General features: G+C 40.8%; 1 protein-coding gene across 2 annotated transcripts in view; it reads right to left on the reverse strand.

The window, feature by feature from the left end:
* Window positions 1-5,833: 5,833 nt before the first annotated feature.
* The window catches only part of LOC122915068 (charged multivesicular body protein 3), a 101,906-nt gene continuing 86,334 nt past the window's right edge, over window positions 5,834-21,405 (reverse strand). For both annotated transcript variants that reach the window (XM_044261574.1, XM_044261573.1), the window contains 4 exons: window positions 20,277-20,456; window positions 10,511-10,632; window positions 7,548-7,662; window positions 5,834-6,428 (listed from right to left, as the gene is read on the reverse strand). In XM_044261574.1, coding sequence (XP_044117509.1) covers window positions 6,283-6,428; window positions 7,548-7,662; window positions 10,511-10,632; window positions 20,277-20,456 — 563 coding nt within the window. In that variant the 3' untranslated portion in view covers window positions 5,834-6,282. The remainder of the gene's footprint in view (window positions 6,429-7,547; window positions 7,663-10,510; window positions 10,633-20,276; window positions 20,457-21,405) is intronic.

Consider the following 21,405-nt stretch of genomic DNA (forward strand, 5'->3'; position numbering starts at 1 on the left):
CCTTGTTTGTTACTGTTTTATGTATTTGGGTGCTCCCCTGTTTGGTGCCTATATATTATTTACAACTGTTACATCTTTTTGTTGGATTGTCCCCTTTAGTATTATATAGTGTCCTTTTGTCTCTTATTACAGGCTTTGTTGACATTTGTTTTGTCTGATAGAACATACTCTGAAATCGTATAAAAGACCTCACTCCCATTGTGCAAGCTATCACGTCTACATTGCTTCTTGTCAGGCCATTATCTTTCACTGGACTGGGACCCCTGGCTGTTACTCACTCTCCCAGCTTGCCCAGGGCTAAGTTGGCTGACTTTTTAAAAAGTTCATGGCTCTAAGTCACACTGGTAATACCAACTCACAGAACTCAGCCCCTCTGGTTTTCAAGGCCAGACATTATGGGGATTCATTTTCCCAGTGTGGGCTCCTTGGCACTTTCTCCTCTCTGTTAACCACAGCTCGCTCCCTGCTGTGGGAAGCTTCCAACCACCATTCTCTGCTCTTCCTAACCTTTCTGATGGGGCTTCTTTCCTACCTTTAGTTGTGGAGTTTGTTCTGTCAATCTTCAAATCACACTCTGGTTTATTGACTTGGAAGTGAATGATAATGTAATTGTAAATGTGGGACAGTGCAGGCTTAGAGGTGTCCTACTCGAACATCTTCCTTGGCACCCTCCCCATTTTTTACTTTCGACCTTTTGTATCTGTATCTAAAATGAATCAGCATATAGATGTTTTTTATCTGTTCTCCCAATCTCCCTTTTAGTTGGAGAATTTCATCCATTTATATTTAATTACTCATAAAAGACTTCTCCCGTTTAGCTGTTTTCTGTATATGTAGTTCAATTCCTTTTTTTCATACTTATCTAAATCTTATACTGTTCCATTTTTATTCCCTTGTTCTGTCCTAGGTATATTCTTTGTAATTATTTTTGAGATTACATCTTATAACAATCTAATTTGAATACCAATTACATTTAAATAGTATCCAAAAACTCCACTTTTATATATCTCTGCCCCTCTTTATATTGTTGTCACAGCTTACATCTCTATACATTGTGTGCTCATTAACATGGATTTATAATTATTTTACACATATTTGGCTTGAACTCCTATGAAAAAAAAACAATTACAAACCAAAAGTATAATGCTAACTTTTGTTTTTCAATGAAGTTGTCTTTATGATGTTTTTTATTCATTTGGCTTTAAGTTATTGTCTATTGTCTTTTTTTTTCATTTCAGCCTGAAGGACTCCCATTATTAGGGAATACCTTAATTTATCCTTCATTCTGGAAGAATAATTATACTGGGTATAAAATTCATTTACAGTTTTTTCTTTCAGAACCTTAAATAGGTCATCTCAGTGCCTCTGACTTCCATGGTTTCTGATGAAAAATTAATCTTACTGAGGCTCCCCTTGTACATGAGTTGTTGTTTCTCTTCTACTACTTTCACTATTGTCTCTACTGTTCTACAACTTGACTATGTGTCTCAGTGTGGATCCCTTAAATCTGTTTGGAATTTGTCGAGATTTCTTGGATGTGTAGATTCATATATTTCATATGAAATGTTTTTAGCCATTATTTCTTTAAATATTGTTTCTGTTCATTAGTCTCTTCTCTTAGAACTCCCATAATGCATATGAGCTTGAGAGTCTCACAAGTCCATCAGGCTGTTCACTTTTCTTTTTCCTTCTCAAACTGGATTTCAGCTGTTCTATCATCAGGGTCACCAGTTCTTTCTTCTGCCTACTCAAATCTGCTGTTAAACACCTTTAATGTATTTCTGCACTTTAATTTTTGTACTCTTCAGGTCCAGAATTTCCATGTGGTTTTCTTTTAAATAATGTCTTAATTCATTGTCTTACTTTTTTGTTTGTTTTTTACCTTTGGAGTATATTTAAGGCAGTTGGTTTAAAGTTTTTGTCTAGGAAGTGCAATGTCTGGGCTTCTTTGAGGATGGTTTCTATTAATTTAATTTTTTCTTTTGAAGGGTCCATACTTTCCACTTTCTTTGTATGCTTTGTGATTGTTATTGTTAAAAACTGGACATCTGAATATGCCAGAGTAATTCTGGAAATCATGGTCTTCCCCTTCCCCAGGATTTGTACTTCTTAACTGAAGGCTTTGCTGTGGTCAGTCAGTATTTTGACAGAGATCTCTTTGAACACCAGGACCTTAAAAAACAAAGACACCTGTCCCAGTCTTTATGGACTGGCCCTGTGCTTGGACATGCTTAACAGCCAGATTATTGACAATTCTGTCTCAGCCTTCAGTTCCTATTTGCACCAAGCCTGTAGATCAGCCAGTGGTGAAAGTTTGGGGTCTTCTCAGATCTTTTCTGATATTTCCTGTGCTGGACATGCATGTCGCTCTCTACATGCTTTTGAATGTCCTAATATCCCAAAGAAATGCTCTCCTAGGCTTTTCCTCCTAGGTTTTAAGCAAGCTATTGTATGTCTCAACTGTAACATGCTGCCCCAGGTGAAGGTTTCACTTTTTAAAAATTGTTTCCTTAACATGTTTTCAAGCAGTGCTTACTGCTTTTCCTCCCTAAGTTACAAGATAGGCAAACCAGAGATGAGCACCTTGTGTTAGCCCTTCATGACGGCCCACAGGTTTAGACAAACAGGTAATTTGTGACTTAAGTATATATACTCTCTTTCACTGGAACTAGGGACCAGAGTCCTATAGTGAGAAAGTGAGCTCCTATCTTCAAGACTCTCCCAAGCCAAGCTGGGAGAGGGATTTTGGCAAGAGCAAGTAAAATGCCACAAGGCTTTCATACTGTTTTTAAGTTGCTTTTTTCTTTTTCTTTTTTTAAATATTTATTTATTTGAGAGGCAGAGAGAGACAATGAAATTGAGAGAGCATTAAGAGAAGAGAAGTCAGTGGGAGAAGCAGACTTCTGCTGAGCAGGAAGCCCGATGTGGGACTCGATCCCGGGACTCCAGGATCATGACCTGAGCCGAAGGCAGTCGCTTAACCAACTGAGCCACCCAGGAGCCCCAGGTGCTTTTTTCTTAATACAGTGTTCACTTGGTTGAGGTAAACTCTTGCTTTCCAGTTCTGACAAAGCTGGTTCCTGAAGTTTCTGGTACTTTTTAAAATGTTCCTCTGGAGGAATGGGTATACAGAGCTATCTACACCATTTTGCTGATGTTATTCTATATATTTTTTTAAAACTATAATTAATATCTGAAGAGAAATTCATTAGCTTAAAAAGTTATTTTCCTACTGTGGTTTAGATCTGCACTTCTGCAAAGGTTTCAGTGGCTAAAGAAATGTTTCTTGCATCTCAAAAAAAACCTGTTTTGAATAAATTTGGGAAAAGCATATGATAGGCTCTGAAAAATTGTATAGAAACCTGCTTTTTGTTTATTTGAACCCAAAATTTCCCATTTATTTCATATAAGAGCCTTTCCTATTGATAATCAGCATTTGAAGAACGTCTGTGTCACTACAGTAGGACAAGAAAAGTCCTAGTTCTTCAGCTAGGGGTTGGGTGGCAGGAAAAGGTCAGAGGCAGGATGGCTACTACTATTTAGGAATAGATATGAGTCATAACCCCTTCTTTTAAGAAGTTCTGAGACAGACAAGGAAATATATGACAAGGAGGCCTAAAGTCATGTGAGCTATACAAGTGGGAAGTGCTCAGGAAGGCATGGCAATATGGGGAGAATGGGGAGGGATGAGGAAAGGGAGGTAACAACCCATCTAGAGGGAAATGGTGGGTGATCACCACAAGCTGGATGATTATTTTAGATAAGCTATACTTCCAAATAAAACAAAACAAATGGATTGGTGGTATGAGATACTATTCTGAGTACTCTTGACATTATTATTGTTTTTTTTTAGGGCACCAAGTAGATTCAGTCTGTAGTTGGGGCGGAGAGAGTGCCAGCTGGTGCTGGCCCTATGTTGAGAGGCTGAGGACAGAGGAGAACTTTAGTACAGATATTTACACCATTATTTCCTTTCCCAGATTGTGGACCTTCCAGGGCCAGGGCAGTATCTTACTGTGTTAGCCCTTGTTTCCAATGATGCCCAAAAGAATATGGAGGGAAAATGGACTATATGACATGGTAATAAGCCAACAATGCTCTTTCCTTAACCTGAAAGCAGAAATGGAGAAACAGGGCTTCTTCAAACAATGAAAACAAACCAACCCTACATTTAGATCATTTTATTTGAATGGTTGGAAGAGTGACTATAAATATTCTGTCCATCCATCCACCTGAATAAATTTTGATTATTCACATAAGACAAAAATGTTCAGGGATTATGAGCATCCCTTAATTCCATTATCATTCTGTGAATAAACTAGCCAGATAAATGAAATCGTGAAACTATATCCTGTCAATATGTCTGTTCTCCTCAAGTTGATTTACAGATTCAAAGCAATCCCAGTTGAAATCACAGCAAGTTAGTTTGTGGATATTGACAAGTGAATTCTAAAATTTATATGAAGAGGCAAAAGACCCAGAATAGCCAACACAATACTGACGAACAAAGTGGAGGGACTGATGCTATCTGACTTTAAGACTTACTATAAAGATACAGCAATTAAGACAGGGTGGTATTGGTGAAAGGAGGCAAACACATCAATGGAACAGAACCGAGAGCCTGAAACAGGCCCACATAAGTACAGTCAACTGATCTTTTGATCTTTGAAAAAGGAGTAAGGACAATACAATGCAGCAAAGATTGTCTTTCCAGCAAATCATGCTGGAACTGGACATCCCACATGCAAAAAAAAAAGAATATATGCACAGACCTTACACACTTCACAAGAATTAAATCAAAATGCGTCAAAACCTAAATGCAAAACACAAAATTCCCCAAAGAGAATATAGAAGACCATGGGTATGACCATGACATAAGATCTAACACCAAAGGCATGATCATGAAAGAAATCATTGGGAAGCTGGACTTCATTTAAATTTGAAACTGGTCTGTGAAAGACAATATGAAGGAGTGAGAAGACAAGCCACAGGTGGGAGAAAATATTCATAATAAAAGACACATGTGAGAAAGGAGTGTTACCAAAGTATGCAAAGAACTCTTCAAACTCAACAGTAAGAAAATGAACCACTCAATTAAAAATGGGCAAAAGGCCTAAACACCTCACCAGGAAAGATACACAGATGACCAAAAAAAAAAGCATATGAAAAAATGTTCCAGCATCATAATTTGCATAGGAATTGCAAATTAAAACAACAGTGAGATACTACTACATACCTGTTAGAATGGTCAAGATCCAAAACACTGATAACATCAACTACTCCCAAGGATGTGAGGATTAGGAACTGAGTCATGGCTGGTGGGAAAGCAGAATGGTACAGCCACTTTGGAAGCCAGCTTGGCAGTTTTTCAGAAAAGCAGACAGTCTTACCAGTGTTCCAGCAACTGTGCTCCTTGGTATTTACCCAAGTGAGCTGAACAGCAGCAGCAACAGCAGAGAAAAGCGATTCGAGAATGAGAGAATCCTGCTCTCACAGCTGTCTGTTCTGGGTCCAGCTTGCACTGGGAAGGAGGGCAATGAAAACTACATACACACACCTGTCCGGACACAGTACACACATCCAGCCAACAGGACAAGGAGTCACCTTTCTCGAGGATCCTTTTGGTTAAACAGATGACAGAAAGCAAAGTGTGGCTCCACACCACATCTGTGAAGGCTGGGGAACAGCATCCTCGGAGCAGAAGCCTCTTGTGCTGAGTTCCCACGTCCCGTACGACTGGCTATAGCACCTGCTCTCTTTCCAAGGTCAACATAGAATTTGAGACTGCAAACACCTTGAAAATTGACTGCACATGACAATCTACGATGAGACAAAGTGTTAAAGCAGAAATTTATTAAAATCCACTTTATATAGTGTTTTAGGGACAAAAAAGATAGAGTTCTCAACATTCAGGCAATCAACTCTAATTTCCGAAGTGCTTCTGGAGAGACCGATTCCTTTGCCCTTTCCTCCAAAAGAAACTTCTGTCTATATTCCTGAAGATGATGCACTGCGAGAAGACCGATTCCTCTGCCCCCCCAAAAGATACTTCTATGTATACCCCTGAAAATGATGCATTTATAACCCCGCCTCTCAAGGACAAACCCGTTGAGATCCCAAAACCTCGGCAAAGATGGAGAGATATGAGCAGAGAACCTTCTCAGAACGCAGTGCTCGTTCAGAGGTGTAGTGCAAGAGACACATAAAATGGTGGCCGCTTCAGAGGAGTGTGCCGGCTCCTGGCAGGCAGGGAAGGAGCGCGAGGGCCCGGCGGGGCGGCCCCTAGCTGCGGAGTGTGGCCAGCCGGGACTGCATGGCCTCCAGGGCCTCCTCCTCCTCCTCCTCGTCTTCTGATGCTGCCATGGCTCCTGGAGGTTCTGGCTCTGGAAGGGCGTCGGTCACTTTACTAGGTGCTTTGCCCAATGCCCCTGAAGAGAAATAGCAAATCAATTAACCAAGTATCCTTTAAAGTGGTCCCTCATCCTCTCCGCCTTTCATGCCTGGACGAGACCAACAAGAAACAGAAAAGGGGCAATGAGTGAGCTGTTTGCATGGGGTTTTGCTCACTATGACAAACATGCAAACACCAGCTTGTCAGGAGACCAAGGTTACAATAACTGAGGATTCTGAGTTTTAGAATTTTGGTTCTGACACTCTTGGTTTAAAATCCTAAACACCAAATACTTAATTTTCAAGATTCATGAAGATGTTAAATGCTTCTCAGTAAAGCTAAATGGTTTCTAAACCTCCACAAAAACGTTTTCCTGGAGCAACTAGTCTTTCTCCCAACCATTTCAAAAAGAAAGAAATAATTAATTTTAAAACATAAAAATTAAATGTTACCAATTTTTTATTAAACCAAAATCCACAAGTAAAAATGAAGTTTAAAACCTCATTAACAATCTTTCGGAGATAACTACTATTTTTGTTTATTCCCTTTCCAGACTTCTTCTATAGGCCAGTTTTTCACAGCAGAGTATATATCACAGTAAACAAGACTTTTCTCACACATTGTACTGTGAACATCTTTCCATGTCAGTGAATGCATTTCTGCATTACCACAGCTATAAAGTATTCCATTCAAACAGATACAATACAGTTTAACCAATACTCTATTATTACGCACAACTGGTTTCAAAGTTTCCAGTATGATAAATAATGCTCCTATAGACGTCCTTGAATTTATATCTTTCATTCACATCCTTAATTATAGAATAAACTCCTGGAAATCAATTTGTTAGGTCCAGGGCTTTTGACAGCTACTGCCGAACGGCTTTCAAGAAAGTCTTACCAACTTAAGCTCCCAATGGCAGTGTTGTGAGAGCACTGTTTCTCCTTACCACTTGAAAACTCTAGGAATTTTTAAAAAATCTTGGCGTTTTAAAAAAGATGGTTATGGATATTGTGCTTCTTTTTCAAATACTAATTTTATAATCTAAAACATGTAGACATAAGAGAGTCCTAAAGAAAAAGCTACTAGGTAACTTAGTGGCTGCAAGAAGAATGACCACAGGAGGGGAGAAAGAGGAAGAATCTCGAGGCTATACCTGCTGTGATTTCAAAAAGAATTTTATCAATTTCCATTTCTGCTGCTTCTTCCATTTCTTCCTGATCATCCATGCTTTCAAAAGTGTCCTCTAACATTTCTTCTATGATACCAGCCTAAAGACAGAAAAAATCACATCATTTCCCTCAATAGGTCAATCTGGACTCCTCTGTGGGTCCAGTTCCACCCAAGCTCTAGTGTCTCCAAGTCCAGACCACCCTTCTGAGGGCTAACACCAAGACAGATGGCCACAGGAAAAAAACGATGCTCTCTCCCTCTCCGAAAAAAGGCAAAGGCCTCAGGGATACTGTTCTCCATATTCAGCACCAGGGCTGGGAGTGGGGGGCCTCTCTCAGCAGAGCCTCGTAGTAACCCAGACTGTAATTAGACAGACTTGGGAAGAACCTGCTGAAAATGAGTGTGCTCTGAGCTCTCTTAGGAAGCATGTGCCCTGGGGCGCCTGGGTGGTTCAGTTGGTTAAGCTTCTGCCTTGGGCTCAAGTCCTGATCTCAGGGTCCTGAGATTGAGCCCAGCATTGGGCTCTCTGCTCACTGGGGAGCCTGCTTCTCCCTCTCCCTCTTCATCTGCCACTGCCCCAGCCCCTGCTTATGCTCTCCCTCACTCTCTCTCTCTGTCAAATAAATAAAATCTTAAAAGAAAAACAAAAGAAAATGGAGTGGAGTCTTCATAGACTCTATGATAACATGTACTAAGAGTAGAGCAGGGTTCCATGGAACCCTGAAGAGGCATAAAGAGTACTTCAGCGTGTCTAGGTTACAGCTGCTGGTACAGGCCAGTCCAAGGGGAGTCTGGCAAGGATCAATCGGTTCACCAAGGACTGACTCCATTCCTGAGAGAATCAATAAGACAAGGTTTCTGGACCCAACAAGGTCACTCCCAGACTCTACTGGAAGCCTCAGGTCTGGCAGCCTGAAGCCAATCACTCAGCCTCCTTTGTTCTCGAGGTAGCACGGTGCCACCACCGGGCAAAAGAAAACCATTCTTGAGCACTGCCCAACACAAAATGGACCCACAGCCTTCCTTGCGGAGCAGTGTCCTCGGCTCCCAAGTGAGACCCTACTGTTTTTTGTTTGGTTTTAAAGCAAAAGGTCCTAAGAGCACCCTCTAATGAAAGAGGCCCCTGGCATCCCCGGGCAGAAGACATAGGAAGGGATGAGAAGCAGAAGGAAAGTATGGGTTTAGGCTTCTGAGAAGTGGCCAGACAGAAAAATCCTAATTCCTTTGCCATTTGCAAGAGCTGAGCCCCTTTGCTTTGTACCTTGATCCAGAGACTCATGGAGCAGAGGGTCCCTTGTGGCAGCTCCGGCCCTGGCTCCCCGGCATTGGCAGGGCATGGTGTGTGCTCATGGACCATGCCGATGACAGTAGATGAAGCCCTTTCTCCCGCCTTTCTACTGCCAGACCATTCTTACTGACATGAATCAGACTAATAGCCGTGTTCTACCCATTCTCAGATCCTTTCCTCCCAACCTAAATGAACAAATCAACAAATGCACAGGTGGAGCCCTGTGACCTGAAGGAATGGATGTCAACTTGGTGCTGGGGGCTACCATGCCGGAGGTTCAGGACGTGCTCCATAGCCGGCTGACAGAGCCTACTGGAGTCCTGACTGTAACAGCCTTCCACATCCCGGAGGCAGACGTCATTCAGTCATTTATTCACTTATTCTATCTGCAACCATTCGTCAAATGCCTGCTCTGTGCCACACAACAGGCCGGGGTCTGGGAACAAACGGGATGACTAACATCACGTTTCCTGCCCTCAAGGAGCTGGGCCCCTACCAGAGGCTTCAGTTTGTACTTGAGGATGGAGCCTGGAACCGGTATCACATGCAGGTCTGCATTACTGTATTACTTTCAGCATTCAGAAGCTGCTGTGAAGGGCGCCTGGGTGGCTCAGTTGTTAAGCGTCTGCCTTCAGCTCAGGCTCAGGTAATGACCCCAGGGTCCCGAGATCGAGCCCCACATCGGGCTTCCTGCTCAATGGGAGGCCTGCTTCTCCCTCTACCACCCCCACTGCTTTGTTCCCTCTCTCGCCGTGTATCTCTCTCTCAAATAAACAAATAAAATCTTAAAAAAAAAAACCACAGAACTTTTTATCCAGTTCTACATGGACAGTCATCACAACTTGGGAAAAAAGATCCACACACCACTTTGAAAGGACACACACTCCTGACCCCATTTCCTCCTCCCTACTACTGCCCAAGCACTTCTGGTTCCAAAGACCGGGTTCTGGGCATTATTATATGTTGTCATTCCATCAATTTCCTCCCATTCCTCTCTCCCATGCCCTAAAGCTCTGCAGAGATTTCAATTCATAAATGAAATTCCCAAGGAAGAAAAGAAATTTTTCTACATAAGCTAATATATAAGAATCTGAGGTATCCAATGTTGGTGCTCAGGTTACAAGTCCAAAGTGAGAAACACATCTGTCTGAGGAACTTACTATCACCACTTGTGACACAGCTCAGGCAATAAGGTCAGACGTGTGTGCTCCAACCCCAGATCTGTCATTACTACCAAAGTCACTTAGGTAAATTACCTGGCAATCTTAAGACTTGATATCCTCCTGTGTAAAATGGGGTTAAAAAAAAATAGCTTCCTCACAGGATCACTAGGAGGACTCTCTAGGACCACATGTATGATATACCACTGGCTGGTGGGGGGGCTCAGTAACAATGTTCTCCTGAGCCTTGTCCCTGTCTGAAGGCCACCCGTAGAATTCCTTTTAAGGCCTTGATCCTGGGACACTGGCAATACGACCCAGCCTCTGCCATGGTCAACTCAAACAGTTTCGACCAGCGTTAAGAGCTGCTCCTCTGTCTTCAAAATCCTTTCCGTCTGGCAACAGTGATCTATCCATTCCTGCCCACTCCTGGCCCTAGCCCCCACCATCCGCTGGGAGTGACTCCTAGGAATGGGATGCAGGAGTGGCCCCAGTCACCTTCATCATCTCTTTGGATAGCTCCCTCATGGTGGCCTGGATTTCTGGGATCTTCACGAGACTCTGCATGGCCTTCATCACTTCTGTGCTCTTCTGCAGGGAACCAGCCACTCGCAAAACCGCTGGGGGAAAAGTAACAGGATTGTTTAACAGAATGTGACATAGGACTGGTACAAAGAGTAACAGTTATAAGGTATTCTAATAGAACAGCAACAGGTGCTGGGTTGTTTTTTGGGAGGTGGACTCCCAAAGCTATTTACGAACATACAGACTGCATTCCTCTGCTAGCTGACCCAGAGACTGACTTTTCCGAATTGTATGTGACTTTGGCTACAACAGGTACACATTCTCTGAGCATGCACACAGACTAGAGAGTGGCCTGAAGGCATGCACCTGATCTTTAAGGAAGAAGTCAGCTAGGAATGACTGTTGACACCCAAGACAAGTCACCTACAGGAGAACAGCCACACTGAAAAATTCCACACTTTAGGCTACCCAACCGGTGTTCCTACACCAGCCAATGGACAGCGGCTGCTCTGAGAGAGACCTGTCACTGGTCCTCAGGAAAACCAGAGAAATAAGGACAAGATCCATAGTGAGTCTATGTGTCACAATATGGTGGTTACTGTTCCTTGTTAAGGAAACATTTTTGGTAGTCTGATCATATCCATTCTATATATTCTATCTAAGAAATCACAAACATAGCAGCTAATCATCCCTCTGCCCTGCCCCCTGGCCACACACACATCTGAAATGTGTCCAAATAGAGATTTTGCACCCCTCCAAATCTGTTCTGGACTTTCATGAGACTTAAAGTTCTGAGCTGTTCAACAACTGCTTTCACATCTAAGGGAAGACAAGAGGCAAGGAAATGAGTGACTGCAGAAATGACTAACACACAATTTTGAGGTTCTTCCAAAGGAGCAAGGAAGCTTGCTAGTTGGAGAATACTTCATCATCCCCTTCACATGAGCATGAAGAAGTAAAATACTGACCTATTTATTGAGATTACAGCAGAAATACCAAGAATCTGTATGGCAGAAATAATAAATTATATATGCCATTACAATGATACAAAAAAGTTCTAAAATATTAGTTACAATTCATTATTGTAAAAAGGTAAGTGATGGGAAGAAGGACAGAAATGAAGCTGATTCCATACAGTTCTTTCTGAACTGTCATGTTTGATGTCCACACAGGCCCAAGTTCTATCCTAATCTAGACCCTGAGTCCAGATTAGAATAAAACTTGGGCCCGTGTGGACATCCATCCTGTGTGGATCCAAGTGTGCTTGAACATGACATGTGTTCAATATTTTATTGAGCTGAATTAGTAAAAACAAATAAAATGATGGGAGACAGAAAAAAAAAATGGTGGGACCAAAGTGTTAAAATACTAAAACATTAGTACTTTGAAAAAGGTATAAATTTCTGATTGTCAAAAAAGGGAAGAGTCAATATAGTGGGGACAAGAGGAAGCAAAAATAAACCTAGAAATAAAATTCCAAAAAATTTAATTTGATAATCAGGATTGTGGCAAGTGGATTTTTTAAAAGGCCACAAATAAATGTATGTGCACTGTATAATGAAAACTCAAAATAAAGAAGATTATATATACAGAGAAAAATAAAAGACTCAAAATAAGTATCTTTGAAGAGAGTAAGATACTTCTTCCTTATAATAAGGTTCAGAAAAAGTTAAAAGATAAATGATATAAAAAAAAGACAAATGATTTACAAGAAACATCTGATACGTAAGAAATAAAGAACAGAAAGATAAAAATTAAAAAGGAGACAATAAACATCCTATAATATGGGGAACTTAACCAAAGGCCATAAAAGAGAATTATAGTCATTAAAAATTATTGGAACCATGCACATTTGGGAAACTTTCAAAATTTAAAATTAAGTTTATTTATAATTTATATTACCACTTAAAAAAATAATTTGAAACAGTTTACTACAAAGACATTGCATTAGCAGGTATGATAAAATACAGAAGTGGGGCTCCTCAGTGGCTTAGTCTATTAAGCATCTGCTTTCGGCTCAGGTCGTGATCCCAGGGTCCTAGGATCAAGCCCCACGTTGGGCTCCCTGCTCAGGAGGGAATCTGCTTCTCCTTCCTCCCCACTTTGCTCTCTCTTGGTACCCCTGTTACTATCTCTTTCGTTCTCGAAAAAGTAAATAAAATCTTAAAAAAAAAAAATAGAAAAGCAAAAAAGGGTGAGTTGATTCCACAAATGTAGGCCTAAGTTTCTCAACAATGGCACGATGAATGGTTTGTGCTGGACAGTTCTGCTGCAGGCGCCTGTTCTACGCATTCACAATGTTCAGCAGCATCCCTGGCTTCCACCCACGGCATGCCATTAACCATTCCCCCCCAGCCCTCTCCAGTTGGGACAAGCAAAAATGTCTCCAAACACTGCCAAATGTCCCCTGAAGGGCATAACCGCCCTCTGCTTGGGATCACTGACTTGGACTGGTAGAGTTACTGTAACTGAGAATAAATTTACCTTTAGCATCTCGACAGCTGAGGCAAAGAGGTTAACAGTGTTCTGAGCCTCGGTAAGGACACTCAGTGGTCGTAGCATTCTGTTTCATTAGGGAAGATCATTTTTTTCCAGCACTGGGTTCTAACAGAAATTTCATACCCCAATCTTTACTGCCTATACCAGTAATTGTATAGAAGTTAGAGAAATAGTTTTCATTTAGCTGTATCTTATCCACTAAAAAACAAGCAAAAGAATATTGTGCAAATACAGCTCAGGAAAGCCATTTCTGTGGGCAGTAAAGCTGAGAGGGGTGAAAATGTGGCTTTTTGATGATCCAGCTTGCTACAGATGGGACCTTAAAACTTCGAGGACAACTATGTCATGTCACTCACTTAATGTCAATTATATGTTCTTGTACACTTACAGCTCCATAAAGTATTCCTATCAACTATAACTAAAACTAAAAAGAAAACAAACAGAATCAATCAATTTGTTAGGGAGGTATTTTTTATCCTTTTAAAAACTTCTACTAATACTGTATTTTGTTTGTGCAAAGGAAAAATATTTCATTTGAAAAAGACCATTTGTTCTACAGATTTTGGATTTGTGGAAGTTTTAAAGGAAAACATTTAAAACCACTGAATAAACACATGGACAATATATAACACAGATACATATTTATTTTAGAAGATTATTGTTCAGCAAATCTTACAGAAATTGAGTTTTAATTTTGTATATGCCAGATCATATTAAACATTAAATGCCAAATAAAGGGAAAAGCCCATGTGTTCCTATGTGTTTATTTATGGGGTTAGATTTGGAGACGTGGGTAAGAAATATGTACACAGGCATATCTATTTCTGTATTATCCATTATATATAATACATATAATTTTATGTTTATGTACATAAGAACAGTATGTCCTTATATTATGGATCATTTATATATAAAATGACACACTACTAGAGTAAAGAAAATAAACTGCCCAGAAGTTCAAATGACACTGTAATAGTAGTTACTGGTGGAGAAGAGGGCTGAGGCCAAAACAATACTTTTTATTTTATATATTTATGTAGTACTTTTTTAATACAGTAAGCCTGCATAACTTTTAAATTAAAAATTTCTGATTGACCATCAGTTTAAATTTCACAAACACTGTGTTTCACCTCAAAGATCCACACTTGGCAAACTCGCTTTCAAGTGCTCCAATCAAAGCAAGAAAACAAAACAGAGAGCCACAGAAGGAAAGCGGAACAGGTTCCTAGGTGGAGGGGCTGCTCTAGGCTGACCCTCTCTTTTCATTGCCTTTCTTGCTCCTCTGGTCACTCTGCCCCAACTACCCACGGGCTCAGAGCTCCCATTTCCACGATGGCTCAGCATCCAGGCCTGGCCCACCTTTACAAAATATGCATAACATAAAACTTACTGTTTTCATCATTTTTAAGTGTCACATTCACACTGTTGTGCAACCATCACCACCGTCTCTAGATCTTTTTTCATCTTCCCAAACTGAAATTCTGTCTCCATTAAACTCTATGTCCCATTTCCCCTCTTTCCAATGCCCGGCACACACCACTGTACTTTGTCTTTACAGATCTGACTGTTCTAGGTACCTCCTCCCGCAAGTGACATATAGTTGCTACCTATCCTTTGGTGACAGGGCTATTATACTTAGCATAATGCCTTCAGGGTTCATTCACACTATAACAGCACGTCAGTATTTCCTTCCTTTTTAACTGAAGTTGAATGACATTCCGCTGTGTGTACACACATTTTGTTTATCCATTCATCCTTCAATGGACACTCAGATTAACTTAAACTTTTGCCTACTGTCAATAATGTGACTATGAACATGGATGTACAAATATCTGAGTCCCTGCTTTCAATTCTTTTAGGGGTATACCCAGAGCTGGACTTTCTGGATCACAAGGCATTTCTCTTTCCTGCCCCACCTTCAAACCTCTCTTTTAATTTACTCCCCTAATTAAAACATACTCATCACCTGTCTTATTCTGCAAGAAGATGCTGTCAGAAAGCGATCACTTGCAAACCATCTAATCATGACAGTGTATTAATAGCTGACAAGGTTTAACATATTACCCCTCCCAGGCACATCTGCATTTTAACTGAAGAACATCTTAAGGAAAATGACTTCATCAAATGTTGGCTTTTCAAAGCAGAAGCAGGCAGAGGAGGGAAGGGGGGCGGACATCAAGGGCAAGACCCTAATATCTCAGGAACTCTCAGTACAGTATTACTGATTTTCTCTTTTCTCATTCTAAAATGTAGACTCCTCCCTCCTGCCTTGTCCTTGCTGCCACCTTCAGTTACCTTCTCTGCTGTATTTATTAATTTGCCAACAGGAACTTCTTACTACAGACCCTGGCAACAACCCTCCCTGGGAGTTCCTCCCACCAGGTACTGTGCTTAGGTGCTGAGAAGCAGGGGGATCCTGCTGGAGTCAGTCTGGACAGCCCCAAACAGAATCTCCATTTTCTCTTTAGAGCCTCTTCCCTCCCCTTGGTTTCCAGTGTCTTTTAATGGCCCTGCATTCTTCCCAGGTTCAAGGGCTTAGAGCATTTCCAGCTCATTTATACCTTCGCTAAGGCCATTTACTCTGCATCCAGACTAGGCCTTCCCAGCGTCCTCTTGTCACTGGGAGCCGTCAGTTTTAGTGTATGTGCTGCCGAAGCGAGCACACTGGGAGCCGTCAGACTGAGCCACTCAGGCCCTGCCCGCTGCGGCAGCTCCAGCCACCACCGGCCCCACCCACTGCCACCATTCCACGGGGCCAGATCCTCGCCGCACTGCCCTCTGTGCTCGCAGGGGGCCGCGGTGCTCCGCTGCCTATGAGATGAAGGACAGCTCCTCAGGTTAACTGACTCCAAGTTGCCTTTGGAGCTTTACCTCCCACTGCCCCCCTTAATGTGCTCTTGTCAAATGGAATCAAGTGCTGTTTGCTGAACACAGCCCAAAACGTTCACCTGTGCCTCGGTACACCCTAACCGGTCAACACAGAGGACTCCGATTCTCCCCAAGATACTCTTCCTCTGAACTCCCCTTGCATATCACCTGTGCCATCACCACTGCCGTCTAAACCGGAGCTTGCCTCTGAAAACCCTTCCTCTCCCAACAGCTGTAAAAACCATCCTCACCTTCCTGCTCAGCCTCTCTGACCACCCCTCCCCCTTGCTCTCAGGCACCCCAACCTCCCAGAACTTTCTTCAGTGCTTTAAGTGCACAGTTCTTTTCAGCCCCGGGGCTTTCTGGCAGTCTGGTTGGACCCTTCCCCATCCCCTGCCGCCCACTTCCTTCTTCAGGTATCATCAGTTCCCTTTTACAAGTCCCCTGGTGCTTACAGCGAATTTGCAGGGCATCTACTTACTTCTTAAATTTATTATTTATTATGTATTTTTATTTTTGTTAATTTTATCTGATTATTTGTTTTCCACCCCATACTCTAGAGGGCAATGACTGTCCTATAATGTTGATTAATTCATTCCCTGTGCCCAACAATATATCTGGCACATAATATGGGCTAAAAAAATGGATCAAATGCATTATCATTTTGCTATTTGTAGCTTAGTCTATCTGCCTGAGAAGACACGCAGCCTACACTCAATCTAGCCTCCCCATCCTTTTCTCCCTCTCTCTTTCTTCCTTAAAAAAAAAAAAAAAAAAGAGAGAGAGAGAGAGAAAAAGGGAAGAAGGGGGTGGTGGGAAGGAGCTCTGAGAAACACAGTTCAAGGAACACTAGAATATTTCAGAAAGAAGACAATCAGTATGGGGAACAAATTGTGTTTATGAAGTAAGAACAGGATGATTAAAAAAAATAGAGATCTCTTCTCTGTAAATAAAATTAAAACAGCCAAAATAAAGAATTCAAGAAAAGAAATGGAAAATAAAGTTGAGGAAATTTCTCAGAAAGGAAAACACAGTGACAAAACTGATGACAGCTGATATTCTGAACCTACATGTAAAGCAATCACCCCACGCCAGGTGTTGAATAAGCCTCACACCTACCCTATGAGGAAGGTGCTATTATGATTTTCAAAATGGAAAACAGGAAAGGTAAGAAATTTCAGAATCGGTCTGGGAAATCTGACAACTAAAATCTTTTGCTTCCAGAAAGAAACAGAAAATACAATGGCAAGGAAATAATCACATGAACACATCCAAGAACTAAGAGTACAGGGAATAGAAGGGACAGAACCCCTGTCTTAGGAAGCCATGTGGAAATATTCCCAGATGAAAGTGTTCGAGGTCTTGGGCTCCCAGAGGAAAATGCAGGGAGGAGGAGTGGGTGCAGCTGAGGTGCACCAGCCAAGATTTCTGTGCAGGCATGGCAACTGTGACACACCCACAAAGACAGAAGTGGAGACGCCACCCATACACTAGGTGGCAAAGTTGAGCTTGTAGATCAAAATGTGCAAAGCAACACCTGGAGGAACGAGGTTAGGTGAAGTCATACGGGGACAGAGAACCTGGAAAACAGCAGAGGATCTAGAATGGAGCTTTGGAGCACTTGGACATTTAAAGACCAAACAGGTATCTTACTTCTTGGTTGTGATAAAACCACAAATAATATATATTTGAAACCAACAATAAAATATATTATTATGGGTGTAAAAAGGATAACAGGCTTCTGACTTCTCTGCAGTACATACGAGAGTTTTCGTTATGCTCACTATTGAAAGAACACGCAAGATGCCCTTCAACGGATTAATGGATAAGGAAGATGTGGTCCATATACACTATGGAGTATTATGCCTCCATCAGAAAGGATGAATACCCAACTTTTGTAGCAACATGGACGGGACTGGAAGAGATTATGCTGAGTGAAATAAGTCAAGCAGAGAGAGTCAATTATCATATGGTTTCACTTATTTGTGGAGCATAACAAATAGCATGGAGGACAAGGGGCGTTAGGAGTAGGGGATTTGGGTAAATTGGAAGGGGAGGTGAACCATGAGAGACTATGGACTCTGAAAAACAGTCTGAGGGGTTTGAAGTGGCGGGGGGGGTGGGAGGTTGGGGTACCAGGTGGTGGGTATTATAGAGGGCACGGCTTGCATGGAGCACTGGGTGTGGTGAAAAAATAATGAATAATGTTTTTCTGAAAATAAATAAATTGGGGAAAAAAAAAAAGAAAGAACACGCTACAGGAGAAGAGATTTTTCATGCAGATTACTTGTGAGCTGTAACTGTTTGAAAAGGTTTTTAGGAATCAGTACACAGAAAGAAAAGGTGAAGACTGTGATCAAGTACACTAGTTCCCCGAGAAATGTTATTTGCTATGAACAAGGTAACATTTCTCAAAAATTACAAAGTCTGACAAAGACTGGTAAAGAGGTATGGAAAAAAGAACTCTCATCCACTGAACTCATTCATGACAGTGGTTACCTGTGGGGAGGCTGAGAGAGAAGGGGCTGGAACTGGGAAGGCTTATTAAAGGAGCTTCAACTGTAGTAATATGGCTTCTTCTATAATATAAAACTGAAGCAAATATAACAAGTATCAAATTTTATTAATTCTGGGTGATAGGAACCTAAGCATCTAGTGTATTATCCGGTGAACTTTTATCTTTGCAACTGGGGAACCTAAAGAGGCTGTGCATATAGTGCTTTATTAGTGGGAGAAGCGGGGGAGCACAGTAAGCTGTACGTTTTCTAATGATGATTCAGTAAAGGAGATACTGAAAAATTTTACAGTAAGTTCATCATGGGCAACTAAACATGTATGCTGCAGAAAGAACAGGATGTAAGTAAGAAATCCTTGCTGGCTGTGAAAGGCAAGAGTATACTTAAGCTTTCAAAATGACAGATTAGATTAGATTATTTCTTCCAGGTACGCTCACGCTCTCTCTCTCTCTCTACTCTGGCTTCTTCAAAGGCATGTATCTAGATTATATATCTAGTATTTAAAAAGCATGTGCGTGTGTGTGTGTGCGTGTGTATAAATATGTGTACATATAATTACTTAGAGCTGAAATAATAGATTTTGAAGTTAAGAAGATGTGGTATGGTTTTTTTTTTCCCTCCTTCCCAATCCATTATTACTATTTTCAGTATCTTCAGAAAGAAACTGATGATTTACTCATTACTAGGTGTTTTTAACAACCACTTCTCAGTGTTAACACTGAACCCAAAGGAATACTTTCAGAACCAAATAAAACCAAATAATGGATCAGGTACTCATTTGGCACCAGCCCCTAATCTGAAACATTCAAGTCTCCTAGCTTTTGAATGTGCCGTATCATCAATGTTGTATCTGACAGCTGAAAACATTCCTTAGTGAAAAATTTCACTGTAATTTCTGAGTCAGTACTCAAGTCTAAATATCTGAGAGTCACTTGCTGCCATTCTCAAGGAATGATACTTCTGAGTTAGGACTTCTTAATTTAACAGAAATTAAGTAAAAAACCAGAAACCAACTGGATATAAAATTTAATCTATGACTCAAGCTGCCTCTGACCTGGAGATAGATACTGTGAAAGATCACAACAGTATTATATGGACAATAAAAGAAAACTCAATTATGTTTATTTTGTTTTAAATATTATAACATGTTTTTAAAATTAAACTGATAGTTCCCATGTGTGCTGAACACCCATTACATAGTGTACAGATTCCTAAGATGTAAGGAAGCATTAAAGGGCCAGAGATAAGGCACAAAAGGAAGTGGGTGAAAGCTAAAGACAAACATGGACTATTTTAAAATTCTGGCTAGGGGGCACCTGGGTGGCTCAGTGGGTTAAAGCCTCTGCCTTTGGCTCAGGTCGTGAACTCAGGGTACTGGGATCGAGCCCCACATTGGGCTCCCTGCTCCCCCATCTCTCTCTGCCCGCCTCTCTGCCTACTTATGATCTCTGTTTGTCAAATAAATAAATAAATAAATCTTAAAAAAAAAAAATTCTGGCTCCGGTGGTCTGCACCCAAACCAGGGAAATGCTCCTCTTCCTCCTCTAACGTACTTCTTACTCCCAAAACTCAATGCTCAGGTCACTTTTAAGACACTATTCACATGAGGGAAAATATTCCAAGTAAAGCAGATTGATATGCATATCTTGCCATTATTTAACAACACTGGCAAAGGAAAATGAATCATAAAATGATAGTAATAATCATATTTTGCATTTGTGTTAACACTCCAAAGACAATATAAAGAATAAAAACCAGAGCTGAGACTTTTCCTACTCACGGCAGCAGCCAGGATTGGTAACAAGAGCAAGAGCGTCCGCACCGATGAAGACGCTGTAAGGTAACTGCCCTCTTACCCAGCTGGTTCTTCATCCCCATGAGCACGGAGTTCATGTGCGCTTTGGAAGCGTAGAGCTTGCTCACAGCCTTCCTTGACCTGATCATCTCCTTGGCTAGAACCACACAGACGTCCTTCTGACCCTTCTTGGCAGCATCTTTCACTGACCGTTTCACTTTTTCTTCTTCTCTTTGGATATCTAAATTTAGAACATAACACAAAAAAACCAAAAAATTAAATTAAATTTTTAAATTAAATTAAATTTTAAAAATTAAATTAAATTAAATACAGGAGATGTATTGGCACTCTAATCTGTTCTTAGGGTGATCTAAGTGTGCCTATTAAAAAGAAAATAGGGGCAGCTGGCTGGCTCAGTCTGTGAAGGTTGTGACTCTGGATCTCAGGGTTGTGAGTTTGAGCCCCACGTTGGGTGTAGAGATTTCTTAAAAATAAAATCTTAAAAAAGATTAAAAATAAAAGGAAAAGAGAAAGGAAGATATAAACAAAATTAAAATAATTAATATAATAGGCTTTCATTATTTCCAAAAACAGTTTAAAGTAACGTAAAAGTAAATCCTAGTATAATTAGGCAAAATTTCAAAACTGCTCTGGCAAGGGCATTTGTTGGTATTGGTACTAAGGACCTTTAAAAATACTGTAAATGTATTCCAGAGCTTGCTCTAATAATCAGCAGTGCTCCCACGATTATGAGAATATAATCACTACATTCACTAATGACTTATAAAATCCTGCAACTTAAAGGAAAACCCGAACATATTAAAATTATCAAAATATTCCCTCCTCTCACCAGCCCCTGGTAACCATCCATCATTCTACTTTCTGCCTTTCTGAATGACTACTCTAGGTACCTTATATAAATAAAACATAGACTATTTGTCTTTTGGTGACTAACTTATTTCACTTGGCATAACATCCTTAAGACTGATCCATATTGTTACACGTATCAGATTTTCCTTTCTTTCTAAAACTGAATTGATACCCCATTGCATGTATATACCAAATACCAAATTCTGTTTATTCATCAACAGACATCTGGGCTGCTTTTAATTCCGAGCTATTGCGAATAATGATGTTATGAACAGAAGTATACAAATATCTCCTGGAGGCCCTTTCAAATCTTTTGTGTA

Source organism: Neovison vison, chromosome 8 (genome assembly GCF_020171115.1).
Source record: "Neovison vison isolate M4711 chromosome 8, ASM_NN_V1, whole genome shotgun sequence".
Classification (NCBI taxonomy): domain Eukaryota; kingdom Metazoa; phylum Chordata; class Mammalia; order Carnivora; family Mustelidae; genus Neogale; species Neogale vison.